This window comes from Ptiloglossa arizonensis, chromosome 1 (genome assembly GCF_051014685.1).
Source record: "Ptiloglossa arizonensis isolate GNS036 chromosome 1, iyPtiAriz1_principal, whole genome shotgun sequence".
Classification (NCBI taxonomy): domain Eukaryota; kingdom Metazoa; phylum Arthropoda; class Insecta; order Hymenoptera; family Colletidae; genus Ptiloglossa; species Ptiloglossa arizonensis.
Genome location: NC_135048.1, coordinates 21,911,461 through 21,927,884, shown reverse-complemented (window position 1 = coordinate 21,927,884; position 16,424 = coordinate 21,911,461). Strand labels below are relative to the sequence as shown.

Genomic DNA, 16,424 nt, shown 5'->3' with positions numbered 1-16,424 from the left:
ATGTACACTACATACTTGCATATGTTTCTTATGCATTCACAGCCAACATCTAAAGTAAGAATTTATGTATCTTTATCAACCATGTTTATGTTTAGTATATCTGTATTCAATAGTTTAAATTCTGTTGATAATAAATCATATTTAAATACATTTGTACATACATTATGTACATTAAATAACAATAAATCCAAAATAATAAATGGACACCTAATAATTTAATAAATTTATCAAGCATTGCTATCACAATATTATGTATTTCTCTTGTAAACAATATCATCTTATTTAGTTTTTATAATCATTATATCTTGTAATATGTATTTCTTGTTAACTTTTAAAATTGTATCATACATTTGAAACATATTAGACTTTCACTTCTAATGGTTTTTATGAAAAGCATTCATTATTTATTTTGTAACTTTTTAAACAATAAACTTTGGCACTAGTCTTACTTGCCACATGTTGAAATTTTTCAAGTATACTGTTTTGTTTTAATTGGCTTGTCCGACATATTAATTACACACTTTTAATATTTTAAAAATGCTTATACAATTACAAATTATAATACAAAGAGCATATATTTGGATATCATTGTACACTAAGTGTCCTGCACCTTCAATGCAAATGCAACTGTATATGTTAGCAAAATTAATTTACATTTAAAAACAACAAATTAAATTCTAGATCCAAATAACTGTATTACAACTGTAATTGTCCATTCTTATCAAACTATTGCGAAATACATTCAAACATATTAATTTAAAATCAAATCATAAATGTTAGTATTAATGTGTATTAAGAACTTAACATTTTCAACATAATAAGGTTTAATGTAAGAATTTTGCACAAATATAGTGTTTTTAACCAAATGTGTAATTCTTTAATAATCGTTTATTGTACTTTATTCTGTTTGCCAATTATTATATTTGAATGCATAATGCATACTTAGAAAATGTAGGTTGGTATTACATTACTGCATTTGATCCAATAGCATTGTAAGATAAATTTCTTCTCTAATAATTATTACAAGCCAGGACCTCCACTGAATAGTAAATTATATATCAACTAAAAATGAAAAATTTAATTTATCATTAAACATCTTTGTTGTGTAAAGAACATCATCAAATTCAAGTTCACCATATTTAATATAACCAGTAAATGTAACATACATTTGAATATAGTACACACACGTACACACATGTCACACATGCACACACATACAAGCTGTTGTTTTAACAATTTAGATATTTTTCAAGTCTGAAAGTGTAGTGTAAATCATTTTAAAATAAATTGTAAAGTTTATAAAACTATAACAATTATAAGATAAAAGTAACATGAGGTATAGTTATTTTGATATTCATATTTTATGGAGAAGTAATATTATAGTCAAGAATTTGCTATCATAATGATTATAGAATGATTTATGTTAATAATACCGGCAGCTGATACTGAGGATATTTTTCAAATTCTGTTTACGACAGATAATATTACATTAGGTATAATAGTCTGCACAGATTATAATTTTTTTAAATAAATACATTTATCAGTTGGACATATAGTATTATATATTTATCAAGGTAAGTTTATTTACCAATACAAATTAGTCTTTATAAATGTCTGCCGACCAAACCTGGCAAGGCGACGCATGTGTGCAGTGGTAGTGGTCCCGGACTAACTTCTCCCATCACAGTTCCCAGCTGCCCCACAAAGTATTAAACACATCAAGAATCTCTTATATTCTTACTTACATTATTTGATGGTACACCAAATACACTTATTAGAATATCAGTTTTGTGTAGGTAAGAATTTTTAATCAAAATTATTCTTATAAAATTATATATAACACATACTGAACTAAACAAGTATTTGGAATAAAATATGTTTTCACAAAAGTATTATGATCAGAAATAAATAGCCTATCAAACAAGAAGACTAAATGTAATTTACATTTTCCTTCTATTGTGCAACTTTTAATTATTTAAATTGTTTTCAAGAAAATAATTTTTTTGTTACACATGCCATTTAAATTTTTCTGAAAAAATATATTTCCATTTTAGAATTTATGAAAGACAAATTTTATTTTGTCTTCCTCAGATTATTTATTTTTGGTACGAAAATACTTACATCCAACTTTTTGTTGTCAATATCTTTTCTTGTCCAAAATATTGAACAATATTTTCCAAAGAAAACAAATACCAGAAAAATATAATCAATATTTATGGAGACTATAATACAACTGTAATATGAGTCAACATGAATATTGCATATGCACGTACCTAGGTCATAATTTTCTCACTAAATATTATTTGAGGTATCAATTACAATATAGCAAAAAGCAAGCATATACATATTGTATCATTTGAAGAAATTAAACTTACGCTATAACAAAATTACATACTTAAGCAATTAAATATACTGCATTAGGATTTATGTAAAATAACAAGATAATGTTAAACAATATAAATATTTATGGCATATTAAAAGATAGAGAGAATAATAGTTAATACTTAAAAAATAATTGCAACCAGATCCTCAAAAATGTATACAACTTACTATTATGTAATAAACTATATTAGTTATATTCACTTTTATAAATGTATTCTGTTTGGAGAGCTCCTTACATGTGTCTGTGGAGAAACCAAATAGAAATAAACAATAAAAACAAATAAAATAAATAATAAAAATAAATATAAAAAATAATTTATGCAAAACTAAAGACACTCTATTATAACTATACATACATAATTTTAAACAGTTTATCACTAGCAGAATAAATCATTTGCCGATTGCACAATAACTTTATCTAAAAACAAGATGTTAATAATACTACTATTATTAAAAACTTATATACACTATATAAATTTATAAAATATTTGTAACATATATTTCAATTTCACTTGAATAATTAGTAAAATTGTAACATGAGACTTAAATATGATGATGTGTACTTTAAGCCATTTATAGCACTTTGTAAGGAATACCTCAATAATTAAGTGGGAAAAGTTAAGCAGTAAGTAATTACACTTTGTAAGTAATACTATATTACAGTGATAGATATTTTTAAATAACGAAAGAAAGCATATATAATAAATTATTTTATAGATATTATTTGTCACTAATAGCATAAGTGGTGTGCAAGCGGCAATTTTTAAACAATATTTTTTGTATAAAAATTAATGTCTGAAAAGTGATTTGGTTTCTCATGCAATAACATTCAGTATACAATAGATCTGAAATAAATTTTTAACCATTAGAACTATATATATAGTAACATGTAGGCAATGTAAAAGAAAATCAAAAAATTGCAAAGGGTAATGTCTACTCCCTAAACTTCTTAATAATTTTACTGTTTAGATATTACTGAAGTATGAAAGCTTATGAGATTTACTAAAAACTGAAAATTATGTTTAATGTTCAATCACAATATTTTTAAATATGGTAATTTCAATATATTATAATTATTCTAATTTCAAAGAAATTACATTATTTACAGACTCTAGAAACTTGCTGTTTACGTACCATAGATTATTTGACTTTTGTAATTTGCATTCATGCTAATATACATCACACTGTCACATCACAAGCTGAGTGCAGAGACAATAAATAAATATTTTTTGTTCCAATATTATTTTTGTTACTTTATTGCTAATATTTCAAAAACAATAATCAGTGCATTTTTTGATAATATTTTATAATTATTATTTAAATAAATATGTTTTACAAACATATATGTAATTTATATCAAATTTTTTAAATAAGAAAATTAAACTAATATTTCCTAATTGTACAAAAGTAAGGAAATGTTAGCTAATAATATAGATTTTATTTAATATTAACGTAAAGGAATGAAAGTAAAAGTACTATTTAAAAAATTTTATTATACACAAAGTAATTATTTTTAATTTTATTTTGGGTTAGGCTGGTAAGTATTTTCTCTAAAGGATAATCGGTAAATGCGCGATCAAATGTAGACTGGAGAAATTACTTTAAATTGGTAAAGAAAAACTTGGTAAAAAATACAAATTCTTGATGCTTAAGTTAAATTAATAGATATATCCTTTTAATATTTAACAGTATAGCTAGGTTGGTAGACATTAAACATAATTTTCAAATTAAAAGAAATTAGATACAGAAACTAGAAATAAAGTGATTTTCTTGATATTAACTAATATAAGTTACATGGATGAGGAAGTGTCAAACTGTAGCATTACACATATTGATTTTGAATAAAGTCTAATTCATTAATTCTTTATGTGTTTATTACAGGTAATTAATGACTAGAATAGTTGCATACATTTACTGCATTTGTAAAATAACTTTAGTAAGAAGACTATATGTAGATTCATGCCTATACAATGGCGTTTCAACTTCAGTATATTTTACAACTAATTGATTTTTTGTCAGTGTAAAAATATTGTTAGTGTTGTTAATAATCCATAAAACCTAATTATGATAAACAGCGATACACAATATTTTTTATACTAATAAAATGTTCAAATGGTAATCAATATGTATACTTACTATATATAAATACATTGTAAAATTGCATATTATGTACGCTATTTAATTGTTCACGTGTGTATGACCGCCTTTCTACAGTGAAGAAAAATGAGTTTCTCATGCATATTCAACACATTTTATATGAAAGAATTTAGCATAAGCAATTATTTGTCAAGTTAGGAAAGCATAGCCTTTGTGAGATTTATGTAATTGCAATGGATATTAACAGGAAACTTAAAACATTAAATAGAGATATAAGTGTTATACCAAACATTGAAGTGGTACTTTCATATAAAATGGAAAGACTATGTTGTACAAGTGTCTTTAGAATGTTTACATGTAAATGTATAACAAAGAGATAATTTTTGAAATAGTGTTTAAAATGTAATTACAGGAAAATTAAATACAAATGATAACCTCATTTGTACTAATGTATGAAATACTTTCATTATGGATAAGTTTAGTAAAAAATTTAAATATTTGAATTTAAATTTATTACTTCTACCTTCTGTGTAAATTAAGAATTACATAAGGTTCATCTGGATTAGTGGCATCTGTGTTGATAGGCTGATAGCACGGATTAATAGTATAATTGAGATTAGGTTGATGAAAACTCACCGGTTGAACACTGGTCCGTCGCCGCTCCATTTCACGATCTTCAAGACAAAAATCCGAATCTGAATCTGCTTTTCGAATAGCTTCATCCTAGAAAATAATAACCTTAGCATAAAATACTTAATAATTTTACTAAACTTATTGAAATATAGTTTTTCTTTAAAAATTATGTTTTATACCTGTGTCATTTGTTGTGTTGTAGTAAGAATTCTGGCTAAAGGACCACAACATACTGGTAGTGTTTCCAATAATGTAGGTCTGGAGTGAGTTAAAAGTGGTTTCATGTAGCGAGTATCAAAATCACCCCAGATTCTGGCAAGCAATGCTTTTTCATTAGGTTTTGCACCACTGGCTGGTAATGATCCATCCTGCATAGAATTATACTGTGAAATGTGAAGGATATATTGATTATCCATCCTGTATGATCATGATATTTTCTTGAAATGTAATATCGTAATAAGTATACAGTTATATTTATTAAAGATAGTTTAAAAATTATATATTTAGAAACAGATTTTTAATTCTATTTTTAGATAAATAAATTTAAATTACATGAAAATAATTTGAAAACTACAGTTTATATGGAGTAATTTCATAAAATATTGAAGTTGACAGAAATTTTTATATAATAAACTATTTGGTGTTGTTATTAGGTATTAACGAACATGCTTGATTGTTCATTGTTACATTGGTGTGCCCTGTTAATTCTGTTTGCATATGTTTTGTTAATGAATATAAGTGTATGTAAATATTTTCTATACTACTAATCATCAACATACAGAATGGATAACAAAAATTATACAAAAGGAAATATTTAAACACATGCTATTAGCAAATTTAACTGATATGAATTTACATTTGATATGATAAAAATAAAATCATAGTTTTAATATAAAGCCATTCATTTAAATTATAGCACTGAAAGTTTTAGTAATATTAAGTTATGTGTTATAATTAATTTGTCTCGTAGAAGCAAATATAACTAAAAATAAATATAATTATTAGTATTGCGATTAAAAAAGTTTTTAGCAGATTAAATCTGACAACTAAACAAATAACTAAACAATATTTTTTTAAACCTTTAGAAACGGAACATTTAAAAATAAATCTTATATTTAAAAATGACAACTAATTTGTCTTAATTATAGATATTTATGTATTTGTAATTTTAATGTGTTTTTAGCCATTTGATAATGTCAGAAATGCTTGTTTTTGTACATATTATCTTATTATTCTTGAGAAACAATGTTACCAATTGTTATGATTGATAATATGTGACAAATTACTTGTTATTGCAAACATTTTAATAAGACAATCTTAATTACATCTCTATTTTAAACTTGATTACCTTGTACATCCATTAATGACAGAAAGCAACTCTTATAAAACTAGTTGTTATGTACAAAACTAGTAATTTACATTCTATATAATTATGTAAAAATGAATGAAATATATACTATAAAAACCATAAGTTTAAATCAATCTAAATAGATAAAGCTTATTTCTTTAAAGATATGTTAAATGCATGAACTATTTGTGATCATATTAATAGCATAACTCAATTTTTGAATTAATAAGGAACATACCGGAGGACTTCTCTCCCTATGCATGTCCAGATCTCCAAAGCCACCTTCGCCACCAGACTATTAAAATTGGCAAGTTAAATTCCAATATTTTCTATATTAAATATCAAGCGCATTTATTTAGGATTAATAAAGCATTCTTATAAATTTTGTTACAATGTAACAGACATGCTGGATTTCTTAGAACATTAAGTTCTAGTGCAAGCTATACTTTTAGTAACTTTGTGCATTAGTAACCCAATATTACTCAAGTAAAACTATAAGAAACAATATTAATGAATGTAATTCTTTCATACAATTAATAAATATGAAAATTAAAATTCCGGAAATTTTTAATCGTGATTAATGATATTAAAAATGCAAACCATAGTATTTCAGACACTTTGGTATAATGGATAGATAAAAATAATAATGTAAGAACAGTCTGAATTGAAGCATTCGTGCGTAAATACTTTTGCTTTTGGAACCTTTTAAAGGAAACATCATTATGCTTTATGTTCTAGATCATTTTATATAAATTCATTCACTGTGTATGATATATTACAGTAAAGTATTTTTTATTTTTAATTCTTTAAATTTACCATAATTAACTTAAATTCATTACAATAAGCTTAAACACATTTTTCAATACAATGCGGTAGTTAAAAATATTTGAAATTTATAGTTCTTTGACTTTTAATGGCATATAATATTATATTTATAGTTTTTTGATGATTTTGAAAAAATATACCTTATACATTTATATACTCTTAAAATTAGATACTTATTAAAATATTAATTACAATTTTATTTATACAGAGATGCTTTCTGATATTAAGGGCTAAATTTAGGTTTAGAATGCTCTAAAGGAAAATAATCTTATTAAAATTTTTACCTTCGACGATATTTTAATTTACCACAGAAAAATCATTGTTTCCTTTTTTTATGTAGTGTGAAATAGATAAAATGAAAATTTTCTTACTTTTGATGTTTGTTTTTTATACTCATCTATATTAGGTATGCATAATTTAGAATTAAAAACATGAAAATACTTTTATTTGATGTTAAAAAGCAATGTAGTTTGAAGTATATGCACTAGAAGAAAACTTGAAAGTTTACAAGAGATAAAAAAATTGCGTTCTTTTAAAGTAAATATTAGCATTATATAAGCTGAACTACATTTTTATGATTATATCCATTTTAAAAATGGCTTTTGCTAAATGTTACTATTACGTTTCTTGTATTGACAATTTATAAAAGTCAAATCTAACACACAAACATGTTAGTGCAAATACAATTTCATATTACTGTACTGAGTTCAGTGCTTATAACGTTAGTTTAATATAAAATAAAATTATAATACTTACACTACGCATTCCATTATGTGATAAGCCTTCTATTTCTTCGTCCACACCAACTCTGAAATATGACCAGTTTCAATAAAAATAAAGCAAATAATCATGTATATAAAAATAATTGTAAGAAAATTCGTTCACACTCACGGTATATTAAACCAACTCAAAAATTGAGTTGTTGCTCCACCTTGGAAAATAACTGTTAAAATTACAATTAAACTCGTTGTTGTTAACATAGCTTGACGAACATCTGATACAGTATTCCTGATGGCTAAAGCAAAACTCATAGCTCCGCGTAATCCAGCAAAAAATAACATATGCTGATAATCTATTGATATCTTTGGTTTTCGGGCCAAATTTAATATAAAGGATAATGGATATACATTTGCTGCTCGACCTAGTAAAGCACACAGCTGTAATGAGAAAGTTAAGGATCTTGTTTCAATGGTATGTATTATGAGATATTAATTTCCAAAATAATGTGGTAACTCAAGGATACAAATCCTGCAAAAATAAATCCTGGATCAAAATGATGTTTTGGGAAAGTAAACATTGAAACACCAATGTAACTGAATATAAAATTTTCAGCTAAAAAGTTCAAAAGCTCAAACAATTGTTTTGTCCGTTGACGAGAATCTGGGCTTAAATTGTTATATGTATAATGTGCTTGACATATACCACAAAATAAGACAGCAACCACACCTGTGTATAAATTGTTATTTAAAATAATAGTTATGTTACTAGAAAAAAGATTATACAATGTTTGAAATATATCATGTAAATTTAATACACTCTATACAATATTTTTAACTAATACAACATCTCAATATGTTTTACCTGTGAGATCAGATGCTTCAGCAATTAAGAAAGTACTATAAGACATTAAAACAAATAATGCTGACTCCAATAGAGGAAAATCTCTGACTCTAGTAAATTTTGTTAATAAAGCAGTAATACAACCCATTGTAGCACCAATAAATAAAGAAAGACTAAATATTCCAACAAAATCACCAAATGCTTGGAAAAATGCCACAGTTTCAAATCCACCTGATCCTGACCGGTAACGTTCTCCATAATTTTGTATAGAACTGTAATAGAATATTTATAAATATATTTAAACTTAAATAAGACTCCTTATAAGAAGGTTTAATATTTTTATATACATACCCACTAAGTACAATTGCAACTGCATCATTTAATACACTTTCTCCAAATACCAATGCATACAAATTTACATCTACATGTAAATCATTAAAAATCGAGATTATTGTCAGTGGATCTGTTGGAGATATTAATGCACCAAAATATAAAGTATCCAAAAATGTGAATGAAGCAGAAAGTGGTATCAATTGTACAAAGGCATACATCAAAGCTCTGAAAAAAGAGAGATGTATAGTACACAAATAAGTGACATATATGATTAAAAGAGGTAACGCATTGTATTATGAGCAGAATTTTTCTTTTTATCTACATCCTATGAGAAAAATAACAGATAAACTCAATCTAAATGACCTATGGCCGCATATTTATCATAAGAAATACTGAATATTAAAGCTCTAAAAGATGCAAATAAACTTGTTATTAAGTTCAGAATGTATATGTGTGCTTATTAACGAGGTATATTTGTTATACAAAAAACACATACCCTATAACAAATGCTGATATTGTTGTTCCAATCAAAGCATACATAAGAATTGCTCCCAAATTTCTAAAAAAGTATTTCTGAAATAAAAAATTGAAAAGTTAATTACAGCATACATTTCTTTTAATGTAAAATAAAATATTAACACGTTCACTGTTTGCTTACCCACATGTGGATCAAAACAGTTTTAACTGACAAGTCTGCTGCATTCACAACACCTATTGCAATTACAATTACTCTGATAACTTTTCTAAAACTAAACAATGTAACTATATACATTGCAGAATGCATAATGTTTAGATAAAAAGAAAGAATATGTGTCTTTCTACACATTTAAATGGTGCTCACATTTGCAAGCAAGAACATTGAACGCGTTAATGTATGGTGATATTACTTACTCGTTTTAAGCTATAACCAGCATGAAAAATTATTGGTGGTAAAATAATATTAAAAAATATTTCAGGATCAAAAGTGGCCTGTAATAATTTAATTATTTTGTTAACTCTTAATTTTCACTAACATTATATATTATACATATTTTATGCATCATTCTAGCAAAGTAAAATACCTTTAGATCAATTTCACTGTCCTGCTTGTGAATCTCTCCTCTAAACGAATAAGAAAATGTTTTACTTTTAATAAGACCTCCTTTATCTTCTGGAAAACGTAACCACAACGTATCTGGTGGAACTGATTGGTTGTATTTACTACTATTGTCTGGCACAACAGGCATATGGAGAATGGTACTACTTGTTGCAAAACCATAACGAATTATTGCTCCTATAATTAATCCTGAAATATATGCATTTATATCCATATATTCATAACTAATTTCAAACTTTTTTAAAGCGTTATTAAAAAAAATAAATTAGTCTCTTTGTTTATAAAAATATTCTTAACAATTTGCATAACTAGAATTTTTATTATATCATTTTTTCATGGTTTACACATAAATGACATCCATTAAAGTGCATACAAGTAAAATTAAAATTTGTTACTTAAAACCATTAATATTTATAATCATGTTAAAGTATGTACAAATTTTTATTTTTTTATGTATTTTATACACACATATATGTACAAAAACATAAATAAACATATAATAATATTATAATAATTACTATAACAAATTTTTATACTAAAAATAGAATATTAATGTATTCTAAAAGTAAATTTTATAATTTATTTTGAAGAACAAGAATATATTGGTTTAAAAGAGATAGCTATCAATTCAGATTTTCTATTAAAATTAACTAAAATTGTACACAGCCTTTTTTATTTCATATACAGATACATTGCAGCAAATAAATATTTGTATTTTCAAAAAAAATTTTAAAAGAAGATATTCTGTTTTATAAAGTACAAGCTTCAAATGTAAAAGTTTTAACATGTATATAACTGTATGCAATAACCAAATGACAAAAGGTTCATACGTATATAGTTATAATTCAAAATTAAACTTAAATCTTGCATAATATTTTATAATCAATTATTATAATACATACATATGTCTATACTTGCTATAGCAGACGACTTACCGTAAATGACAGCTAGACCAGTTTCATGGAGAAATCTAAGTCGACGATGCTTAAATGTCCATATTGTTAAAACAGTTAATATTAATAAAAATGTATATAATAAGAGATTTAAACTATCAAGTCTATGTAACAACTGTGCTTTCGCGTCTAATTCAATGTCTGTCGCAGCTCCATTGCATGATTTTAACAAGAAAATACACAAAATTACGAGGAGAAAAATTTGTGCACCACCTCTCACTGCCATCTTTGCTTCAGAACCATTTCCTAATCAAACTGTCAGTTTGACCACAAACGAAATATAAGATAGACAGAATATTCAATAAAAGTTGGTGTCATACGAATTGAATGTGATTGAAGCACAGAATAACATTACCTGTGACTAAAGTATAAAAACTTGGTGGTTTTGTTACGCACTCTACATTGGAGAATGGTGACTCTAAAAGTCATATTCAACTCAAATATTGATGTCGATAAAGATAGCAAATGTATTGTAGAAAATTTGTCCATATATCATAAACGAGGTATAGAATAGATCATCATTCAAAAGAGTTGATATATATAAACTAATGCACTTGATTGCATTAATTGGTTTCATTTCAAAAGAAAGTTACCAGCTCCGCACCAACCAACATCTTTCTTCTCAACAAACACCTCGATTAATACGGAGCTAGTGACTTACTTTTGAAGCAGAAACGAATTAATGTCCTACATGAAAACTGAGCTAAAAAATTATTTTTTATGCTCATTCGTTAAAATTGGCTAAAGTTTATGTATACTATCATTTTTCGAAAGTTCCTGTGACATGTAACCTCAATAGTTTTTCCTTTAAATAGTACAAACAGGTATAACATATTCACTTCATTTATAATGTCTACTAAAGCATATCAATTTGTTTGATTTATTGTTCAATCCTTTTGTTTATATATTAATAAAAGTGATATTTAGGATATCAACTTAATTATAATATTGCAGATTACAAACGTAAACATGGATTACGATGACGATTTCTTCTTTGAAGAGGATAAGATGTTGGTTTTCTAAAACTTTCTTTCATTATTAATATGTGTTACAATTTCAATTTAAATGTGCTTCTCTTTTCTTGTAACATGCATGTCTGTATGCCACGGTGCGGTGGAATAGTCTGAAGAACCAAACAATTTTATCTACAGATAACATTACTTTGAACGAATCTAGTGAAAAGTTTCAGGAAAATTATTTTTTTCCAATAACCACCGTGCCATCGGCTAATGTGCAATCACAATTTACTATGAGGGAAGATCGCATGTACGCATTGTTGTGTTTCATTATTTTATCTTTCATTTAAGTTTTTTACATTTCTCTTTATCAATATATATTTTTAAAATTTTATAAATTTCACATTTTTCTTTTCTTTTATTATTGTGAAATATAGACCAGATGTAGAACTGGTCGCTCAAGATCAGTCTCTTCATCAGCTACTCAGCAGTATGACGTAAGTTTTGATGATAATATGCTTGCCGTTAAAATCATATTAATGTTTGATTTCTTTATAGTATATTATATACTGTAGTAATACAATTCACTTTTTTTTTTATTACATTTCTGATAAGCATTTAGTTATTGTAAAACTGTCAGGTAAGAATTTTATGAATATTTGTGTAACATCAATATATATTAATATATTCTCATTATTACACGTTTAAAATTAATAACTCAAGTTTATTTGGTTAACAAAATGTTACAAGTATAAATTATCAACATTATCTTATAGTTAATATATTTATGAAATTATTATTATATTAATACTAATAGTATTAAATTATTTATTATATTTAGCAAGACACTTGTTTTATTGAAGTAATTTATAGATTGTGCTATGTAAATATATATATAAAGTAGAATATTAGTTATTCTTCTATTATGTATCTTTAGAGATGTGTTCATTAGATTCTCTCATTTACTTATCTAAAAGATTTATAGTTCTTATGTAAAGTAAATATTGATTTTAATGATATTTAATATATTTCTTTTATTAAATTATTTTATACAGGGGTATGACGATTACTTCTGGCAACGTTGTAATACAAAAAGACAGCAGTAATCTTATAGGCATAAGCATTGGAGGTGGAGCACCATTGTGTCCTTGCTTATATATTGTACAAATTTTTGATAACACACCTGCAGCAATAGATGGTACTTTGCAATCAGGAGATGAACTTGTAGCAGTAAATGGGATATCTGTCAGAGGAAAGACAAAAGTAGAAGTTGCAAAAATGATCCAATCTTGTGACTCTCAAGTCAGTATCAATTATAATAAACTACATGCAGATCCTAAACAAGGTCGTACTCTCGATATAGCTCTAAAGAAGGTTTATATTACACTTTAATCATGTATTTATTATAAATTATTTAACAACAGTATTGTTTATAGCCAACAAGTTAAATTTTAGGTGAAACATAGATTAGTTGAAGGAATGGGAAGTGCAACAGCAGATGCACTTGGATTGTCACGTGCTATTCTTTGTAACGATGCACTTGTACAAAGATTAATGGCATTACAGCGCACTGAAAATTTATATAGAGGTCTAGTTTCTCATGCTCAATCTACTTTACATGCATTTTTTGACTTAACACAGATGTACAAAGGTATGTTCAGAAATTTTTATTTGAATTATTAAATGTAAAGTACTTTTACATAAATCTTTGTATAAAACTTAAATTTAAAATATTATATATGTCAGTATTCTTCATACTTTGTATTAGTTTTCCAATTTCGGAAATTTGTATAGCTCAATAAGTTTAATAAGATCTCTACAGGAGAAACCTAAGAATGTAGGGGTGATTGTTGAACATGAGATCGGATAATGAGACGTAGAGTATTTGACACTGTTTAAAAGAAGTAAGACTATTGAAAGATGACAAAGATCAATGCAAAACAGTTCGTGTAGATACTTGGTAGGAAAAAGGATTGGGTCAATGGTTCCGATTTCAGGGATCTTATTTAACTTGTGGAACTATACTATTATAAATTATATAATATTGGTACATGTTTCAGTATTTGGAGATACTTTTGCTGCAATAGGAGTGAGAGAACCACAACCGCGAGCTAGTGAAGCTTTCAGGCAGTTTGGTGAACAACATAGACAAATGGAAAAGTTTGGAGTAACAATGCTAAAAACTTTAAAACCCATATTGAACGACTTAGGCACATATCTTCATAAAGCTATTCCAGATACTCGATTAACTATTAGCAAGTATGCTGATGCAAAATTTGAGTACCTTTCATATTGCTTGAAAGTAAAAGAATTAGATGATGAAGAACAAAGTTATGCAGCACTACAAGAACCTCTTTATCGAGTGGAAACGGGCAATTACGAATATCGTTTAGTGTTAAGATGTCGACAAGAAGCTCGTACAAAATTTGCAAAACTTAGATCAGATGTGCTTGTAAAATTAGAGTTATTAGACAATAAACATGTTCAAGATGTTGTGTGGCAACTGCAAAAATTTGCAGCTGGTTTAGGAAAATATTATTCTAACACAAGAGATCTATTATCTGCTGTGACATTATTTCCTGTAGAGGTTGATTTATCACATTCCGCATTTCAATATAAATCTACTGGACCTCAAATGATAACTGATGAAGAAGACATAGATGAATTTGAACCTGAAGAAAAACCAAATAATGAAGAACTTCTTATAGATACACAAAACTTTCCACTTATAACATCAGAATCTAATCATATGTAGCATATATATTATTTTGGAAATTAATGTTTATTATTATTAAAACTTTTAAAGATAACAATTGTTGTAGTAAGAATTTTCCAATACCATGTATTTATTGTCATTTTTAGTGCAATTATGCATTCTATTTTCATTATTTCTCATCCCACAAAAATTGATACCAAAGATTATTATGTTAAAGAAATGTATACGTATAATAATATGTATATGTGAAAAGTTGTACGTGTAGATATGTAGTAGTATATTTAATATATATGTAATTATATGTTTACAATAATTAATCATAAGATAAAGAAGAGTATTTGTTAAATTTTTAATTCGTACAATAAATTTCTTAAAATAGAGTAAAAGTTTCTGCTAATGTATATAGGATGAGGCACTTGAAAGTTCTACCTTAATTTATGACAATATTATTATCTCTAGAGAAAAAAGAGTTAAATAAAAATTATGTTGTTTCAAGATCAACATGAGAAGAATGAAATGAAAACTTTTCATGTAATTATACATTGCACATTTAGTATGGTATGATTACTTTTACGCATATAATTTTAAATGTTAATAGTTTTAACTAGTACTAGTAATTTTTGAGAAAACAGCTGTAAAACTACGGGTAATCCCAGAAGTACCCAACCTGATGTGTAGATAGCGGTAGTTGTTTTAAAAAAATAACTAAGGGAGAAGTACCGAACTTATAAATCTTAAGTTTAAAGGTTGATAACACTACGTTGTTTAATATTTGCAGCCATCAATAGTGAACGCTCTTAGTGAATTTGTAAATATGGAAAAAATTGGTTATCGTTATGTGATACAATACTTTCATTTGAAAGGCCTCACTCTAATCTATATCAAAGCGGAGCTAGATTCTACTTTGGGGGAGTCGTTTGCAACAGTAAAATATTGGGTGACAGAGTTTAAACAAGGTCGTACAAGCTGTTAAGACGAACAATGCAGTGGTTGACCAAATGAGGTGACTACACTTGAAATGATGACAAAAATCCACAAAATGGTATCGGATATTGACTGAAAATTTGCACATGAGAAAGCTGTGCGCAAGATGAGTGCCGCGATTACTCACTACGGATCAAAAACAGTGTTGTGAGGATGTTTCGATCGAGTGTTTGGCGAGTTTCACAGCAATAAAGTCAAGTTTTTGCGTCAATTTATAACTGTGAGTGAAACATGGGTCCAGCACTTCACACCTAAGACGAAGGGACAGTCAAAACAATGGACTGAAAGGGGAAAAGCGACTCCAAAGAAGGCGAAAACAGTTCTATCTGCAGGCAAGGTCATGGCGTCAGTTTTTTGGGATACGTGTGGGATAATTTTCATTGATTATCTTCAGAAAGGAAAAACAATCAACGACGAGTATTATGCAAACTTATTGCAGCGTTTTAGTTATGAAATCAAGAAAAAATGGTAGCATTTGACAAAAGAGAAGGTTTTGTTTCATCGAGACAATGCACCAGTTCACGCATTCTTTATTGTAATG

At 26.6% G+C, this 16,424-nt stretch overlaps 2 protein-coding genes across 13 annotated transcripts; one reads left to right on the top strand and one right to left on the bottom strand.

The window, feature by feature from the left end:
• Positions 1 to 252: 252 nt before the first annotated feature.
• On the bottom strand, positions 253 to 11,689 carry Nhe3 (Na[+]/H[+] hydrogen exchanger 3). Of its 10 annotated transcripts, XR_012991622.1 has the most exons (14): positions 11,210 to 11,652; positions 10,240 to 10,463; positions 10,070 to 10,147; positions 9,675 to 9,751; positions 9,197 to 9,403; positions 8,867 to 9,117; positions 8,529 to 8,731; positions 8,177 to 8,442; positions 8,042 to 8,093; positions 6,699 to 6,755; positions 5,292 to 5,495; positions 5,116 to 5,202; positions 2,122 to 2,273; positions 1,706 to 2,029 (listed from the first exon to the last, which is right to left on the bottom strand). XR_012991622.1 is itself a non-coding variant. In XM_076308253.1 (13 exons), exons 1-13 carry the CDS (start codon positions 11,451 to 11,453, stop codon positions 1,021 to 1,023), a joined length of 1,992 nt encoding a protein of 663 aa, XP_076164368.1. In that variant the 5' UTR covers positions 11,454 to 11,651; the 3' UTR covers positions 253 to 1,020. The 10 variants fall into 10 exon arrangements, 9 of the variants coding, with proteins under 9 accessions (XP_076164368.1, XP_076164354.1, XP_076164345.1 ...); XM_076308253.1 differs by lacking the exons at positions 1,706 to 2,029; positions 2,122 to 2,273 and adding an exon at positions 253 to 1,062 and having other exon boundaries at positions 11,210 to 11,651; XM_076308239.1 differs by lacking the exons at positions 1,706 to 2,029; positions 2,122 to 2,273 and adding an exon at positions 1,124 to 1,694 and having other exon boundaries at positions 5,292 to 5,480.
• Positions 11,690 to 11,892: 203 nt separating this feature from the next.
• Pick1 (protein interacting with PRKCA 1) lies at positions 11,893 to 14,996 on the top strand. Of its 3 annotated transcripts, XM_076308299.1 has the most exons (7): positions 11,894 to 12,051; positions 12,182 to 12,237; positions 12,350 to 12,493; positions 12,621 to 12,680; positions 13,239 to 13,557; positions 13,639 to 13,834; positions 14,244 to 14,996. In XM_076308299.1, the coding sequence occupies exons 2-7, from the start codon at positions 12,197 to 12,199 to the stop codon at positions 14,936 to 14,938; spliced, it is 1,455 nt and encodes a 484-aa protein (XP_076164414.1). In that variant the 5' UTR covers positions 11,894 to 12,051; positions 12,182 to 12,196; the 3' UTR covers positions 14,939 to 14,996. The 3 variants fall into 3 exon arrangements, with proteins under 3 accessions (XP_076164431.1, XP_076164414.1, XP_076164422.1); XM_076308307.1 differs by lacking the exon at positions 12,350 to 12,493; XM_076308316.1 differs by lacking the exons at positions 12,350 to 12,493; positions 12,621 to 12,680 and having other exon boundaries at positions 11,893 to 12,051.
• The last annotated feature ends 1,428 nt before the right edge of the window (positions 14,997 to 16,424 follow it).